The sequence below is a fragment of the Vidua macroura genome, chromosome 15, assembly GCF_024509145.1.
Source record: "Vidua macroura isolate BioBank_ID:100142 chromosome 15, ASM2450914v1, whole genome shotgun sequence".
NCBI classification, from domain to species: domain Eukaryota; kingdom Metazoa; phylum Chordata; class Aves; order Passeriformes; family Viduidae; genus Vidua; species Vidua macroura.
This window is the reverse complement of record NC_071585.1, coordinates 1,867,098-1,884,730: the sequence shown is the minus strand read 5'-3', so window position 1 is coordinate 1,884,730 and position 17,633 is coordinate 1,867,098. Positions and strand designations below refer to the sequence as shown.

At 44.2% G+C, this 17,633-nt stretch overlaps 1 protein-coding gene across 1 annotated transcript in view; it reads right to left on the bottom strand.

The window, feature by feature from the left end:
* Positions 1-17,633, bottom strand: part of CTNNA1 (catenin alpha 1) — a 117,961-nt gene that overhangs the window by 85,469 nt on the left and 14,859 nt on the right. Inside the window, exons 2-7 of the mRNA XM_053990875.1 lie at positions 15,860-15,966; positions 13,820-14,015; positions 6,262-6,428; positions 5,375-5,494; positions 3,325-3,591; positions 134-337 (exon numbers count right to left, since the gene is read on the bottom strand). Of these exons, the coding sequence (XP_053846850.1) occupies positions 134-337; positions 3,325-3,591; positions 5,375-5,494; positions 6,262-6,428; positions 13,820-14,015; positions 15,860-15,964 (1,059 nt within the window). The 5' untranslated portion in view covers positions 15,965-15,966. The remainder of the gene's footprint in view (positions 1-133; positions 338-3,324; positions 3,592-5,374; positions 5,495-6,261; positions 6,429-13,819; positions 14,016-15,859; positions 15,967-17,633) is intronic.

The following is a 17,633-nucleotide window of genomic DNA, read 5'->3' as shown; positions in this document are numbered from 1 at the left end:
AGTTACACCTCCCACGGGAGCCAGCAGAGCGGGGTGCTCACATTGCCCATGTACTCAGAGCCCCAATTCTGTATTTCAGCTGATCCCATGGAGTTACACCCCACAAAGTGAGCCAGCAGAGCGGGGTACTCACGTTGCCCATGTACTCGGAGAGCAGGTCCTGCAGGGCCTGGCGCACGGCGTTGCACTCGGCCACGATGCGCTCGCGGCGGTCGTCGCGTGTGCAGGACGAGTCGGCCATCAGGGCTGCCCCGCTGATGATGCTCTCCAGCCTCTCCTCCAGGGACGGCCGGAACCGCTCCTCGCTGAACGTCGAGGGGTCCACAATGATTTGTTTCTAGCAAGAGAAAAAGTTCTGCAAATCAGTCACTGGCCCAAGTGATGCCTTAGGATTCAGCTTTTATATTTTTCAAATCCTGTAGTGCTTTAGTGTTTAACTTTTAAACTCCTTATAGAGTCTTAGCTACTGTCTTTGCATTTTGGTCAGACAAACCACTTCCTCCCTGGGCCTGAAACTCAAGGACATCTCACTGTTTCAGGCCCTAAGAGACATAAACAATAGTGAATTGGGGTGGGGGGGGAAAACTTAAGAGTAAATTACTTCATTATCTGAAAGTGTAATTGGAGGATTAGCCCCTGATATGTAAATGGACCAAACTTATAATTACCTGAAAAACTTGTGACTATTATCCATCTTGGGTGTAGCCCCTCTCTGAGGCTTTTGACTGCCCAAGGTGTATCTACTGAAGGCCTTCAATAAATATCGACTTTTATTCTCTTAATCTTGTCTAGTCTCTGTTCTAGGTAAGCACTCTAAGGCATCAAAGCAGTGTATTACTGTTAAGTCATGCACACAACCAACACTTAGAGCAACCCCCTGATCAGGCATTAAGAGGCAAATGACACCATTTTGGCACTGAGGAGGATTTTCATGAGTAGTTCTGTAAAATTACTGAGAGGTTTCCCAGCAGATTATATTGCTACTCATTTCTTGTGCTGCTTTGACAGCTAAACAAAACTTGGCCATACGAAGCCTTGTTACATGAATGGCAAAAACCAAATGTGCCAGCAAAAATAAGGTTCAAAGTACAGAACTCTTCCTAATGACATGTCAATTTGGACAGGCCTTCACTAGTTAACTTGTCAGATATAATTATCTCATCATGAACAAGAAAACAAATATCCAAAATTAGCTCTATGTATTGTGTTCTGTTGCCCTACTTTGCACAGTCTTTCTTCTCTTCAGTGTTAAGCAGGTAAATACAACTGTGTTCTCAAAAATTCTCCAAGTGAAACATCAACATAAAGGTTTCAAACCACACAGAAATCCATTTCTTCATGGCAGAAAATTACCACAGGTTTCTCCTGCCAGGGTGTTAGCAAGCACAGCTCAGGGACCAAGAGACTCAGGGCTGAAACAGCAGCATTGATGCATCTGCTCTCGAGGGGCCAACACCACCATGGAAGTTCCCCAGGAAGAAACTGCACAGTATTTGTCACCTTTGAGTCCTTTCAGGTGATTTGTTTAAACAGATCTGTAATTTAATAAAGAAAAATAATTTGGCCATTTCATGGTCTGGTCGTTTGTTTACAGTTAGGCTGGGTTATTTTAGGGGCGGAATTTTGTAATTCTAAAAGAAGCCCCAAAGCTTTTTGAAATGGGAATTTTTTCAGCCAGTTTGTGTTCAAGCTAACCTCAGCAGCCACATCACAACCACCTCCTTCTGCCAGCCAGTTCACTTCATATCCCTACAGAGTAACCATGCAGCCACCACAGCAGGATGAGAACATGGCATGTGCTCTCCAACACATTCCCTCCTCTTTCTTCCTGAAACTCTTAGCCATTGGCTAATGGTAACACATGGTAGTGTGTTACCACTCCTGCACCACCAAAAAAGAGATAACAATCAGCTTGTTATCTTCTGGTAGCCATTTCATATTTTACCATCACTAGAACATCTGAGGGCATGTGTGCTCAAAGCCTCTATTATGGGAGTGTAATAACACTCAAGCAGTAGCAGGAAATGAAGTGCAGGGATAACATCTGCCAAGAACCTCAACACATTTGTTTTGTCAGCCTCCTTTGGCAGGGATGAGACAAAGCTATCGTGAAGCTGGCCTGCTGATCAGGCACTGCTGCTATTAGAGAGCCTCACAAAGGGGAATTAAAACCTCGAAAAGCTTCATGTGAGCTGCAACACTCAAAAAGTAGTCTGCAGCTGTATATTGGGGAGTTTGTATAATAAAATAGGGTGATTTATCAGAAATCCCATTAGCTGGCTTGAGTTGTACAAGCCAATCCACCAACTTGCACTGAATTGCTTCTTCACTGCCAGCCCCTGCCAGGTGCTGCTGCTGCAGGGCTGCTTTCCCCTCCCACAGGCACCTGTGAGAACCTGCAGCCCACTGGGGCTAACCTGAGGCATGCTCCGAAGTCTTACTGAGTATCTGATGGAATTTCAGAAAGGCAAACTCAAAACTGAAATCAGTCACAAAGATCAAGACAGCCATAACATCCTCTTGTTATCCAAGAGATCATAGGGAAAAGGCTTCCTAACAGACACAGGGAGAACTCAATGAGAACTTTATCCTGGCAAAATACATGTGGCAAAGGGAGGAACAAGAGTGGCAAGAGCAAAAAGGAGAAAGTGAGCAAAATCTGGCAAAACCACAACTATTAAATGCCTTTTGAGTGATGGCTTTGCAATATTAAATAAAGTTCTAGAGTAAGTTAGTGCACAGTGTTTAAAATTCAGCGGCTGAATCAGGTAGACACCAAATCCTGGCTTCAAAAGGAAAGCGATCTCAGTAAAAATGCATGACTGTCCTCAGCAACGTGCTGAATGCAAGATAAAGAACATGACAGATCAGTACAACCTATCAGTATGAAATGACTTCATTTCCAACCAAAGATCGTATTAAAACTTCCCACTTCATGTTCCTCTCAAGAGGTAGTTTCAGCAATTCCAAATACATGATTCACTTCTAATAAATCACTTCTGTCACCTCCAAGAATACATTACATAAATATATTATGAAATAATCAATTTCAAACAAACCATCTAATGTAGCAGTAGGCTAACTGCTATTTCAGAGCTAGTTTAACTTGACAGCCTTCCATCACTAAGAAACACATATATAACTTTCTACATTCACTCAATCCTAGTTTGGAAAATGGCTTTTTTTAAAAAATCCTACTTTGCCTAGAATTTGCTGCACTTCAGTAGAAAATGATCTTCCAGGTAATATCAATAAAAGCAAGCTGTGGCTAAGAAACCGGGTGAACAAACAGGAGGGGTTTTTCCCAGCAGGGCTCCGACTCACATCGAAGTTGTTGAGGGCGTAGGCCAGCTCTCCGCCCCCGCCCTGCTGCTGGGCAGCGTCGTCCGAGGCAGTGGCCTGGGCGGCGTTGGAGATGCCGCTGACTGCCTGCTGCAGCTGTTTGTAGATCAGGTCCCTGTTGGCCTTGTAGGCAGCGACATCGGGGTGCTGCAGGCAGGCCTGGGACGCCGTGTACAGGATGGGCACATTCTTCTGCAGGATTCCTCTGGCTGCCGCCATCTGATCGCGGTGACCCACATCTTTCAACTCCTGTTAGGAAAATTAAAGGGGAAAAAAAAGCATTTGAGAGCATTGTCCACATTCAACATCCATACACTGTCTCCCCGCATCTTCAAGGGACAGGCAGGTTCTTTGCCTCAAATCTGTCTGCTGAGTATTCCTATCCTTAAGGGATCAACTAATTGCAAAACACGACAGCTTCATAAATCCAAAAAACAACAACACTCCAGGGCAATTCACAACACCACAATTCAAAATCTGACATTGGATTTTTTTGTTCCTCTGCAGCATTGGACCAGCATTTAAAAAGCTGTCCTGTCTTGCACTTGCAGATGAGAAGCAAGATCATCTTTAATTTAAACTCTCAGGCTCACAACCAGAATGTTTTCTTTAATCACACCTCAAAGATGGCATTTACTCTCCTCAAGAGACTCAGGTACTTAATTTCAGAAGAACAAATATATCATCTCATTCAACTTCTTGTTCACCTCCAATGAGACAAAATTAATCCAATGACTGTAATTACCACTAATTCAAGATTAGTGAGCAAGTCCATAAGTCTTTTCCCAAACACTCTGTGCTGTAATTCTCTAAAGCACCATCACCTCTGTTTTGGAACAGAGCGCCATGATCAGATAAAGCCTCTGAGTCCAGTACAAGCAGGAAGTTTATAAAAGGAGGAACAACCACAGTTATTAGCAGCAGCAGCATTTCAAAATTACCTCTTAAATCTAACAAAGAGGCAGTGAAAATGAAGACAAGGACTGCCTTACTGAGAAAAGGGAAAAAAATTCTGTCAGACTCTCTAAAATGAATGGGCAATAGGTGACCTCTGTAAGGTACACACTGAGCAGGGAGGGCACTCCAAGCAGGCACAGAGATTTACAGATTTTGTACAACCACTTCCCATAGCGTGGAACAATCCATCACAAGGCAGTTTTAGAGCATTTATTGCATTGCCATCACAACCCTATCCCATTTACTGCAATCAGATTTGAGATACATAACTAACTGGCAGTCCCTTTTTGACTGTACCCAGCTTATTTTCTAAGACAAATCTGTGCAAAAAAAAACCCAAGCAGTGTCAGAGGTGCTTAAGCAGTTTTGGTTTGTACATATCTACAGAACAAAGAGGGGGAAAATGCTCTAAAAGAATTATGCTATTTCTGATAACTTAAACTGCCCACACCTCTGCTTTCTTCTGAAAACTTTACTCAAGAATGAGTCACACCAGTGCTGTTGAACAAAACAAATTTCACACGCAAATTAAGGCTAAGCACAAGCTATCCAAACACAAAACATACCCACAACAAACAGGAATTTAAACCCCCCCTCCAATGGACATTTCAGTGCAAGACCAGTGAGCAGCACCACTCACTTTCTCAGGAAGCTGTAGCTGAGCCCAGCCATAGCTTTTACTCCCTGTGAATGTGGACATGTTCAGTCCATCTGTGTGAACCACAACAGCAACAGGGCCTAGTGGAGAGCGCCCCAGGACTGAGATACATCTCAGCTCCCTGTCCTCAAGTGCAGCTCTTGGACAGCAGCATGGCTTTAAGGCACTAAAACACTGACATAAACAAATGCAACTATGAACAAATTCCACCAGAAGCAGCACCCTACAGCCAAGCACGCTTTTCTTGCTTACCAGGCAAACTCACAGTTCCTTAGCATGGCAGAGCAAAACAAAGTACTCAGCAATAATGTAAAAAAATAAAGTAAGAAGTATTAACAGAACAGGCACTTTCCAAGAGCAGCAAGCTATTTTAGAAAAGTAAGAATTAATATACAGAAGAAAGTGGCCACACTATACCTGTTGTCTTTTGGCTGCCATGATGTTAAGCTTGTCCACTTCTGGTTTGAGGGCTTTGTATTGGATACCCAAGTCCTGCTCTGTACCAGCATTTCTTAGTTTCAAGATACCATCTTCCACCTAAAAGAATATATATTCACATATTTTTTTCCAAGCATTACAGTCCACAGGTCAGGAGGTAGTTCAGAATGTATTTCATGGCAGTCAGAGAAAGCAATCTTCCTCTGCCCCATTATTTTTTGGAGAGGAGACACTTTAAAGGCTAATCGGATACAGTGCTTAGCTACTATTTCACAGTCACCAGCTACCAGAGACAGTCAAGAACACACATCTGAAAGAGCATGAAGAAGTTGAGGGCCCTGGCAGGGCCATGTCAGTGGCCAAAGGGCACAAGGAGAGTCCTCAAAGCTCGTTTGCAAAGATGACCCAGTATCCAATGTCATTTCACTTCAAATTCTGCACAAAGCACTCGCCCACCCTGCTGCTCATGGGAAGGAAAGGCTTCCTCAAACAGTCCACTTTCATTTTTATTTAGCCTGCTGAAACTACTCATCCCTATCAGCTGCAAAGGAGTACTGGTTATAAGAAAGCCAGATTCTCTAAGATGAAAGGGCTGGCTCTCACCTGCAGCTGCAGACCAAGGCTCACTTAGTTTCTGTACTAAAAGTTCAGAGCAGAGTGCAGCTCAATGTCAAAAGCTACTGACAGTGAGTATGAAAGTGAGTGACACACACCCACTGCACACTTTCTGCTGAGAGCAAAAACCCCCAGACCCTCCCCACTGCAGAAGGAAGCTGCTGCCAGTGCACGCCCCATCGGGTCACACACACGGTGGGCACCTGCAGAGCAGCCCCAGCGTGCCAGGCACAGCAGAGGCCCACACTTACAACTTTGAGCTGAACAAGCAGCTTGTAGACGTCGGCCATGTCAGCCAGGATGAGCAGGCGGGTGACGGCGGAGAGCAGGGCGCGCGCGGCCCGCACCATGTTCCCGCGCTTCACTGACGAGCAGGGGTCATCTGCAAACTCCCCCGACGCGCTCTTCATCAGGTCACCTGCATGGGGGGACAGCAGGGGCTGCCTTCAGCATCACACAGCACCGCATCAGCCACTGGAAAGTTCCTAAGCCAACCTGAGTCTCTAAAACAAAACCTTTGTGAAATACGGCTGACAGCTAATGCTGCATGTGGCTACCTCTAAGTATAGCTACCGCCTGGCATTGGGCCAGGGGGTTTGGTGCAGAGGGGTTTGTGCAGGGAGGAACGGCTGGGAAATCACACTTTGGTCCTTATTTCCATTTATACAGGTGTTTCAGCATGCCAGAATTCTTTAGAGAGGTGAATTCAGCACACCTTTGTAGGGCGGCAGTTATTTCCCAACCTCCGATGCTTTCAAAGTCTGAGCAAAAGCTTTGATTTGTGTGCGTGTAAGAGTTAAGCAGAAAGCAGCAGAAAGCCCTGTAAACACACAGCGAGCTGCCACAGCTCCTGGGACCGTAAACAACTCGGAGCAATGACCTGGCTGGATATGCCCTGGTTGGAATTCAAAGCCAGGCAGCGCTTCGTAAAATGCTTCAACATTTCATAGCCTGTGGGGCTGCATCTGGTGCAGGAGCAAAGAATTTGGGTTTCAGATGCTAACAATGCCATTGGTTAACTATGAAAAGCAAAGGCCACTTTGCACAGCTAGAGCAATTCCTCCAGAAGGCATTCACAAAGCATGAAAGTAATGCCTGCATATAGTCAGAGGAGTAAATTTTGGATTTCTCCCTCACTTTTCGGGCCAGCTTCCAGTACCACAGCTCCTACACGACAGTAAGTTTTGGAATCCACATTGTTATCCTTGGATCTCTCTGCATCTCAGAAACACAGAGAACAGCTAGGACTTAGTTTAGAAAACAGTAGGGCCTCAGGGTCAGGGATTTGCAGGCAGCAAGAGATGACCAGAAAGCAGATTGCTATAGCTAGGTGCTGTTTCAGAGGCTTCCCAAAAACCTGTATGAAAAAATGTCCATGTGGCCAAATGCCAAAATAAAAATAGCCTGTCTCAGATGAGACTAAAAAACCTCCGCCAGCGCTTGACAAGTGACAGCTGACAGTAAATCCCATGGAGCTCCCCACACCAAACTGGGCAAGGGCTGCACCAAAATCTTTGCCTGATGCGGTCCCAGGAGGTTCTACTTATTTAACACCTTATTTTTAACTGCTCAGAAATGTCAACAGCTGGAGAGCCTGGGGTTAACCATCCCCATACATAATATCTCGCCCAGGAAATTTTTCCCACCCAGGCACTCTACACCTTCACAGCTAAATTCAGCCCAAGCACAGCTGCCAGCCTGCCCAAGCAACCACACCAAGATAGTCGATTTTGTTCAAATGCTCCCCCCTATGTAACACCCTTCCATCATCTTAAATAATACAACCAAGAGTGGCACGTAACATTTTAAGATAAAAAAATATGCTACTTCTGTACTGGGACACAGCAAAAAAGCTTCTGTCCAAGTACAGGCCAGCTCTGAGTATCAAGCCAAAGCTATCCCCTACCCAGCTCTGGGGAACACAACTCATTACTTTAACACAGGTTAAGAACTCCAGATTTCCAGATGGATGAGAGATGCTGTACTACCAATTCTGTGAGCTTCAAACAGCTAGGAGATTACAAAACTCCAACACAGCTGACATGAACCTTTCTTTACTCTTTCTGGAACAGGCTAATAATAAAAGTCATCACTACAAGTATGAAATCCATTGACAACCTCAGGATTTAAGCATATATATTTACAAAAGCATGAAGTAACACAATAAAAGGGAATGGCTTCACACAGAGTAGGGTTAGATGAGATATTGGGAGGGAATTCCTCCCTGGGAGGGTGGGCAGGCCCTGGCACAGGGTGCCCACAGCAGCTGTGGCTGCCCCTGGATCCCTGGAAGTGTCCAAGGCTGGGCTGGACGGGGCTTGGAGCAGCCTGGGACAGTGGGAGGTGTCCCTGCCAAGGCAGGGGGTGGGACTGGGTAGATTTAAGATCCCTTCCAATCCAGGCCATTCTGTGATATGCCAGAACCAAAACTGAGTACAAATATTTCCTTATTTATTGATATATAAAATTCCCACATTTTCAACTCCCAAAATATTGTTTTCATTTATTTTCTATTTAAAACAACTTATTGAAGAGGCCACTTGCTTCACGTGAATCTCAAAAATTGCTAACAAAGTTAAAAGCCAAAATTATTCTCTACCCATCTCTTAAATTGCAACCTTTCAAGCCAGTCCTAAAATAAAATGCTATTCCTTTTTATTTTAACAAGAGATTTTAAAAGACTTAGTGAGTTTCAAACAGCTTGTCAGGGTGTCAAAAGATAACCAGCTTCCCAAAATTAAAAGCAGATTATATTTAAAGTTGTTGCATATATATACATTTCTGCCAATTAAGGGAAGCTGACTTTCAGGCTTCTTTTATAAAGAGAAAGCACCCTGGGGTAGTTCTTTCAGCTGGATTCAAAGGGCAAGAGGGCACTCTGGCCTGGCCTCAATATGCAGGTACTGCATTGTGCGTGCACATCAGCAGTTGCAAGGGTATCCAGCACAATCTTCCTGTTTTCAACACTGAACACAGGTAACACAAGCACTCTGGAAGAAGGATTTTAAGAGTTAAAGTAACACAGTGGAGAAGAGTCCAACTGTGAGACTCGGATTATAAAGCTGGTACAAATTCTTACACGAGTAGTCTGTTTTTCCAATATAACCTTAGCTCTTCATTAGATATTAGAAGGGAAAGAAAATAAAACAGAGCTGAGAAAAGAAGAGGCAACAGGAGCCATCCTATGATGATGTCAATAAAGCACTAAGAATTCAATGAAATCTAATGGAACAAAGCCCATTTTAGAAATGGTCAGATTCCAATCCATCAAAAGAAAATCCCCATTTTCTAGTCTCTTTCCCCCAGGCCCACAGGGTGTGACAACAGCTTCAGGCAGCACCATTAACCCTGCTCCCAGTGTGGAAGACGATGAGCATGGACAGAACTTGCTCCACACCACCACGGACAGGAGGGCACAGCAGCAGGCAGGGCAGGCTAGGCAGGGACAGCCAGGACACACCGGCACTGCTGCTCCTCTGCCAAGCTGGGGATTCGTGCCCACACATCACCTCGTACCCTTCAGCACTTCAGCTCAGAGCTGGCCCCAGGCTGCTTTGCCAGCAGCACCTAGGACACAACAGTGCCACCAGGCCATTCCCTCCTGCTCACAGTCCCCACACACTTCCCCAGAGATTGCCATTCCCCACCAAATGAAGGCAAGCAGTAAATCAGCGTTTCAAGTCTCTACTGCTCTCAAGTCTCTACTGAAGTCCTATCTTGCCAATAATGCCACCTTCAACAGCCACCAGCAGGGTCACAGCAGGCTGTCCTGACTTTCTGCTCTCAAGGATGAGGCCCCACACCACCTTTGGCCATATCAACACAGGAGTTGATACTTATGGCAACAAAAGCTTCTGATAATTCCTTAATTTTGTTTTCAATTAAATCCATATACTGTCTACAACACTCCCTACAGTTTGCAAAGAGCCACCTCAGAGCTTCCTCAGGTTATGGCTTTTCAAAGTGGCACACTCCTAAAGCTGTGTTGCAGGAAACCAACTGAACTCATTGTACCTTTCTAATAAATTTAGCTAACTGGTCACAATAGAATTTTGAAGTTGAATTTTCCAAGAAGAATGCAGTATTTACTTCAAGATGTTCCACAACTGGCCTCCTCCTGCTCCTTGGAAATCCTTAAGCCAGACATCCTCTATGATGTACATTTGAAAAAACTGATTTCCCCTTTCATAATTCATCCCACTGATCAGTTTTGAAGAACCCTTCACTTAGAAGAATGAAGCAGAAGGACAGAGCTGAATCAGCTGGCTCATTCCCCTGCATTTGCAACCTGAGCCAAAGCATTAATTCCTTCTCTTACCTCAAACCCTATACACAGGCTTAGACTTTTCAATGTTAAGTTTTAATTTTTGGTCTGTTATGTAAAGTTACCATAGAAGACACACAACAGGAGAGCACAGTGAATTCCCTGGACCTCCATGCTCATGTGCATATACAGAGACAAAGAGCTGTAGCCATCAGCATTCCAGGGAATCAGGAAGAGCTTTGCCAGTCTTACCCAAAAGAAATTTCCCTCTTGAGCCCTGTTGGGAAGCTGCCTCAGTGCCAAGCACCTGGTTAAGGGACTGGTTGAAGTTCCAACAGCACCAGAGGAGCTGAGCACTCCAGCATACAGTGAGATGCCACAGTGCCACAGGGAGCCTGCAGTGGGGAGTGAGGCTGGGCAGGACCAATGCTGCACCTTCTGTTACCCAGCAAACCTCTGATGGCAGAAATGCCTGTAACAAACACTACAACAATGCTGAAATTCAAGATGTTCACATCAAATGCTTTCCAAATACAAAGTCTTTTCAATAACCACAGCGGGATCTATCCTGAAAAACACTTTGATTCCTTACCCCCACTTTTCTGCTCAAAACCTTAAAAAGTTTCATTACTTTATAAGAAATCAAAAGTACAAAGCTTTAAAGGGCCAGGAATCTTACTGTAGGATATTTCATTAACTTGCTTGCTGTAATTTATTCTTCCATTGTAAAAAACAAGAAGACTTTGAAGATCCACTTACATTGATTTAGTAGGCAGCCATGCTATTATTCATTCAAAATAGCTCTTTCCAGTTCTTTGTTTTTACCCCAACAAATGGGATTTTATGAACAAGCACGCTCACTAAAATCATGTACTCTCTCAATCTTCTTCTCTCTCGCTAGGCTAAAAAAAAAAATTTAATTTTCTATGATGAGACAAGTTATCTGTTGTCCTAATCATCTTCATAATCCCGGTCTACATTCATTCATCTTTATTTATTATGGTAACTAAACCACTCCCTACTCTAAATAGAGGCATTATTAATGCTATTTTCCTGACCTCCACTGAATATTAATTATGCTCTATATCTATAATCCCACTGCCAGCTCATCACCCTGCTGCTGACCAAATTCTCCTCTCCACTCATTCCCATTGAAAAAGATTTGCTGAGCACATGCACAGGCTTTGCATCACACATTCCTTGTTTCTCCAACTCATAAATTCAACTGGTCTGACCCAAGGCGGGGAGGCTTCTGAGGTGCACGGAGCGTACACAACCACATGCATTAGGAGGTTGTATCTCCCTGCTGTTACTAGCACTGCTAAGAACTGCAATCCTCCTGGGCACTGGTAGCAATAACCCTTCCCTCTGTTCTAGCTAATTTTTCACCACTTGCTTCTCATTTCCTCAAAGGCTGGTTTGAATTTAATTTCCTCACCAAGAGCTGCCCTGCTAAACCCAGCTGTCTTAGGGTGACGTTATGGTGCTTGTATCCCCAATCCTGTGTTCTGTTTATGCTTGATGTTATGTTTCGTGCCTTCAGGACTGGCTCCGAAAAGTGAAGGTTTGTTTTGTCTTGTTATCAGCCGGCTCACCTCCCCCCACGGTGTGTGTCTAGGAGAGAGGCTAGGGCTTGCTTGCTTTTGCTTTGCTCTCGCGCCTGCTTTTTGCTTTTGCCCTTGCTTTTGCTTATTAGTTAGTTTAGCTAGGCAGTCCAATTTTTTCCCTGGACTGTTTTTTTCCTTTCCCTTTCCTGAATACCATTCGAACCTGCTCCAGACGGGGACCTGGGAAATGCCAAGAAACACCGAGAGCCTGCATTTTGTGATCTGCAGCAGCCATCCCCAGTGCTGGAGACCGAGAACTGGATGACCACTCCCAGGAGAGACTTTCTGAATTTGTCATCTCTTCAGAGCAGTAAAAGAGTTTTTGTCATCTGGTGTTGTTCATTTTTTGTGCTGGGGAGTGCTTTGCCTGTTCAATAAACAGTTTTTTTCCACTACTCTCTAAGGAAATTCTTCCCGAACCAGGTTGGGGAGGCACTGTGGGGGGTTTGCTTTCTGTGGGCTCCTTCCAGAGGTTTTCTCCCAAATTTGCCCAAAACCAGGACATGGCCAAACACTGGCCCCGTCACGGGGCACAGCTTTAACCTCAGGTTTTGTTGGAACTGTGTCCCCACAGAGGATGGTGGGCACCACTTGCGTCCAGGAGATTCACTGCAGTTTGACCACCCACCAGCCCGAGGAAACAGGCACAGCCATGCCTTTTACACCAGAATCCACACAAGCTGCAAACAGCAAAAAGGGAGGAAGAAGTGAAGCAACATTAAGGTGGGAAGTTATTTCACTTCAGCACCTCTCAGTTATGAGCTTCACCTCCTCTGTCAAAGCCAACAGAGCAGGGAGGTTTTGGCATCAAGCCTATGTGTAGTCTCAGAACCAAGAAGGAGCCAAGAAACATGGGAAAGGGTCATCTGGAAGGACTTTTTATCAGTCTCTCCTTCCCACCAGCTTCTCACTGCAATATTCAGCTACAAATCCAGCTCAGGGAAGTTCTCAATCCCAAGAGCTGAGCAGAGCTCTCTCTCTCTCCAGCATCACTGAGCCATTTGGAGGCACCCACAGATGAGCACTAACTCTTGACTGAGCAGTCGAGCACCAACAATTAAAGCTTGGAGTCAAAGGGGCTCTCTTGCTGTTTGTTGTTGTTAAATTAAGCCAACTCAATTAGCCCCTTATATTGCAGCCTTCTTACCTTGATCTTTCTTTGGTCTATCAGCCAGGCTCATCCAGAACTTAGAACCATTTCCAAATAATATTTCACCACTCTGCAACTTCAGCTACAAACAAGTAATTAATGCTAATGAGTTTTCCCGTTTTTGCAGCAGCAGCCGTCACCATTAATACCAGTTGACTGGGTTTCACTGAAGCATAGAAAAGACTCATGACTGGAAGAATGATAAATGATTTATGAGCAACAATATTTACTAGTGCATATTTTAGAGTAAGTCAGCTCCATAGGCTTTTCTTGCAGGAGTGCTCCAAGAAAGTAAAAAAGAAAATTATAAAAATCAACATTAGATGTGAGGAAGGAAGCCTGGAATATTTAATCAAGGTCTTCACATTCTGTTTGGTGCTGTTTATGTTTTACATATTCAGGAAAGATGTCTCTATCGAGTCAACACTTGGCTCTTCCTCCTACAGTGCTGGTCTGTATACAGTCAGATATGGAAGAAGTTGTTGACGAACTTCAGATGTAGTCCATAAAATTCATAGCTGCAGGGAGCACATTTTGAACCTAAACTGAGTATTTAAATGCTCTTCAAAGAATCAGCCCTTCTGCTTATCTTCTTAATCTCTACTTGGGCCATCCAATTTCCAGACCTACCCAGTTACATTACTGCTCAGGGATGCCAGCCAGGCAAGCTGAGAACCCACAAGTTGAGAGGCACAGAGTCATTAGAAAGAGCAAAAAAGGGAAATGGGAATGGTTCCACTTGCTCTAAAGAACCATAGTTTGAGAGGCCACCAGATCCACACTCTTACCTTGCTTGCGAACATCCTCCACAGCTGCCACCAGCTCCTCTTTCAGGAACTGGCTCTCCTTTGCAATTTTGTCGCCTTTCTCCAGGAAATTCTCTGTTGCTTGTTCAACTGAAGCTGCCAAGACATGAGCCTTTTTAGAACGGCCTCGCTTTTTATTGGAGGGGCCCTTGTTGCTGGTGTTAACCAGTGTTGTTACCTAAAGGCATAGATGGAAGGGAAAAAACCCAACATCAAATTTAATGTTTATCCATTCGATAGTAAGGCTGCATGTATTTTTCCAGATAGTATATTGCTAATACCTGCACTATTGCCAGCTCCAAAAGTTAACCTAATGAGTGTTTTTCACATTTGAACGCTACCATGCTTCTTGATTCTTTAGATGAGCAAAATAAATGCAGTTAAACAGCTCAAAGATTTCTCTTACCAGCAGCACACCTCAAAAGTTGATTTTAACAATGGAGATCTATTTATATTTTGGATAAACTGCAGTCTCAGTAACAGGCCAGAGTTTTGGTACCACATAAAAGAAAACAAGGTGGGGATAATTAGTTTGGGATAACTCCCCAAGCCATAAGAAACCCCAGACAAAGCTGAAGTCTGTGCCAGTAGAAATGTAGACACACGGTATCTTTTCAGTCCAAAACAGTGCTATAGCCAAGGGGCTGAATGCAGAGCAAAGGACTTGGTAGAGCTCATTATTTCCCTAAAAAAAAAAAAAAAAACAACAACTGAACTCTCACAATCATCCTGCAGTCAACAAGTATTTCCAAGCTCTGTGTCTTAGACTGAAACCCTGCTGGGAGCAGAGTCATCACCAGAGGCCAGGAGACCCTCAGGTACTCCCTGAACTCAGGATCAGGATCCATCCCCTTGCATCCAACACAGGCATGTCACAAAATCCACACGCACTTCTCCATTTGCCTTATTTTTTCCTCTCCTTTTTGGAAAGCCTTGGAAAACGCACACAAAGCTGCTTCAGAGGGACATTAAATTACAACACTAAAAAAATTACTACTCTGGAAAGCCCAAGGACTGCTGACATAAAGGTCCTCAGAGCTGAATCCATCTTCCCAGCTGGCTGATGCAGAGAGGGAAAGCCATCAGTTGGGAATATCGAGGTTGGTTAATGGGGAGTATTTGTACCAGGTACTCTCAGTTCATCGTGTTCTACAAATAAAGAACAAGTTGCAACAAGGCAATTTGCTCTAGTTCCCTCTCTATTTTCCCAGTCACATCATTTAGAAAACTGGGGATTGCCAGTACAGCCTGTTGCGCTTATTCCTTGAGGAGTAAGTTACAGACACTGCACTGGGTGAAAAAGGTCCTGTGAACAAGTTTGCTCAGTTAAGTTTGCCAAATTAGGACAATTTCTCTTAAGCAAATACTCCATCAGTAACTTCAGCAAAAAAGCCTCATCATCCAACTGCGCACCTGAGGACCCAGAGGAAACAAGCGGCAAGTAAAGACAGCAGTTTGGTGACTAAAGGGGATAATACTGGAAACAAAAATTGATCATTCCCATCTGTACTTAGCAGGAATTGTGTCCAGCTCATTCTGTCATTTTAGACATTTCACATTCCAGGAAAACAATGCTGAAGACAACAAGTGAACTGTCTCCGTGTACCTTCTCTTCCAGGCCTCCTAGAAAGTCTCTTCCAAGAATTTCCAAAACACTCAATACACACAGCTCTCATTTACAAGACTTGCTCCAGCCTTCCTGTGCTCTTCAGTGCTTTCCACTGGGGCATATACACCACACAGAAAGAAGTTTTTATTCACAAATCCAGCACAAAGTGTAGGCATGGAACATCATTTCAATCATGTTAGTAACTACTGTGTCTAATCAGGTGCTGAAGCAGCACAGTCTCCCTGGATTCATGGCTAGTGACTGTCCAATGAAACTGAGCAAAGAAACTGCTTGTAGACTTTTTTTTCTAGTTTGTAGGGTTTTACACCTAGAATTTAAGCTTTGTGACTTAATTAAAACACCAAAACAGGCACTCGTGTTTATGACTTTATTTTACCTTGTCTTTTTCCTACCTGTGTAACAAGAGGCTCAAGCAGCCTTTCAACTGCCAGTGTCCTTATCTCCAGGCTTTTGGGGTCCCATTTGAAGTTCACGTTGGCTGCAGTGACAGCAGTCATTTCTGCCAGAAGAAAAGAGCTACGTTAATACAATTTTTTATTGTTAATGCATCTTAAAATAAACTAAAATGCAGCCTGTTAAACACAAAACATCCACTTAGTGTAAGTGAAGGTTACAGCATCTCCAGAAACATCAGCTTTGATTCAAATGGCATGAGTTGGAGAAAATATTATGACAATATATAGATATTACCTGCACATTTTAGTTAGAAAATAAAACCAAAAGCAAATAAACCCACAGACAAACCTACTACAAAGCCTCACTGTTTTATCAGAGCAATGACAAGATCAGCAGTGCCTGGGTTACTCACTGGTGGTCCCCGAGCAATAAAGAAAGACCACAGGCAGTGAGGGCACTTTGCCCATGAAGATGGGTACCCCCTGCCCAATTTGCGTCGCCTCTCTTCCAGGGCCAGCTCTCAGACACAGCCCAAGGCCTGGGGGAGCAGAAAGGAGCCCCTTGACTTCAGCAGCTCTGGATGCTGCCCATGTCCTCAGCTCCACCACCAGTCACTGCCCAAAGGCTCTACCAAAGCAGGAGGCAGGTTTAACCCCATCCACACACCTTCCTCCTTCACCCAGTTCACCTCTGGGGAATACAAAGGTAAAGGAGTGAATACAGGCCTCACAAAGCCAGAAAATCCAGCTGGTTCATACTTAACAGCTTACATATCTATTACACTTCTCCTTAACATTTGCATAGGAGGGAAAAGCAGATTTGCATGAAAAGATCTGTTCAAAGCTGTCACTGAGCCGTTCTTCCCGTTACAGTTTTATATCAACATCCCAACGGAACAGCAAACATACTTGTGGGAAAAGTTGAGTGAAACTACTAAAACAGCTCTGCTGGTGAGACCAGCAGTCTAAAAAAACAGAACTAAAAATAAGGAACTACAACAAATCACTGGGTTAACACTATGATGCTGCACATTACAACAAAAGAATAAACTGAAAAATAATTTCAGTTAAAAAAACAGATTTAAAGTACTGGAGATCCATAAAACCAATTCATATCACTTCAGACATAATAGATTCTAGCTCTTCCTGCTTTGGGCTGACCTCAAAATTCAAGATAAGACTAAACCTATATTTGTAACTTTTTATTTTTCAAGAAGTCAGGAAGATAAATAGGTTTCCTAAATCTCTGTCCACCCATCTTCCTCAACACCTACTGTTGAGGTAATTTTAAAGCTTATTTGCTGATATTTTTAATCTTTCTCTGGCCAGGGCATTGCCTGCACAGCATCTCAAAAGTCACTTTGCTCTGACACACCAGATGTCCCCAAGCTGCCAGACGAGCACAACATCCCGTTATTTTTAAAAAGCAGGAGGCAAGGCACTAATTTTGGTAACCAACAATGTTTACAACACGTACCAACAACCGACTGCTCTCTCCCGACCCCAACAGCTAATTGTGCACAGGAGGGCTGCTTGTTTCCCAGGGAAGAATGAAAAGCTCTGGGCACTGGAGGAGCTCGGCCAGGGCTCAGCATTGCCTGGCTCAGGGCTGCTCCCTAGCCATGCCAGGGGCTCTCAAACCATGGGCACCACAGCAGAGATTGAGAACTCGCTCCAGCACTGCTGACCGAAGCTGACACACTGAAGTACAACTTCACAAGGTGCAAGGCAGGAGCATTCACCCAGCTGAATTCAGCTCCCCACTACACCC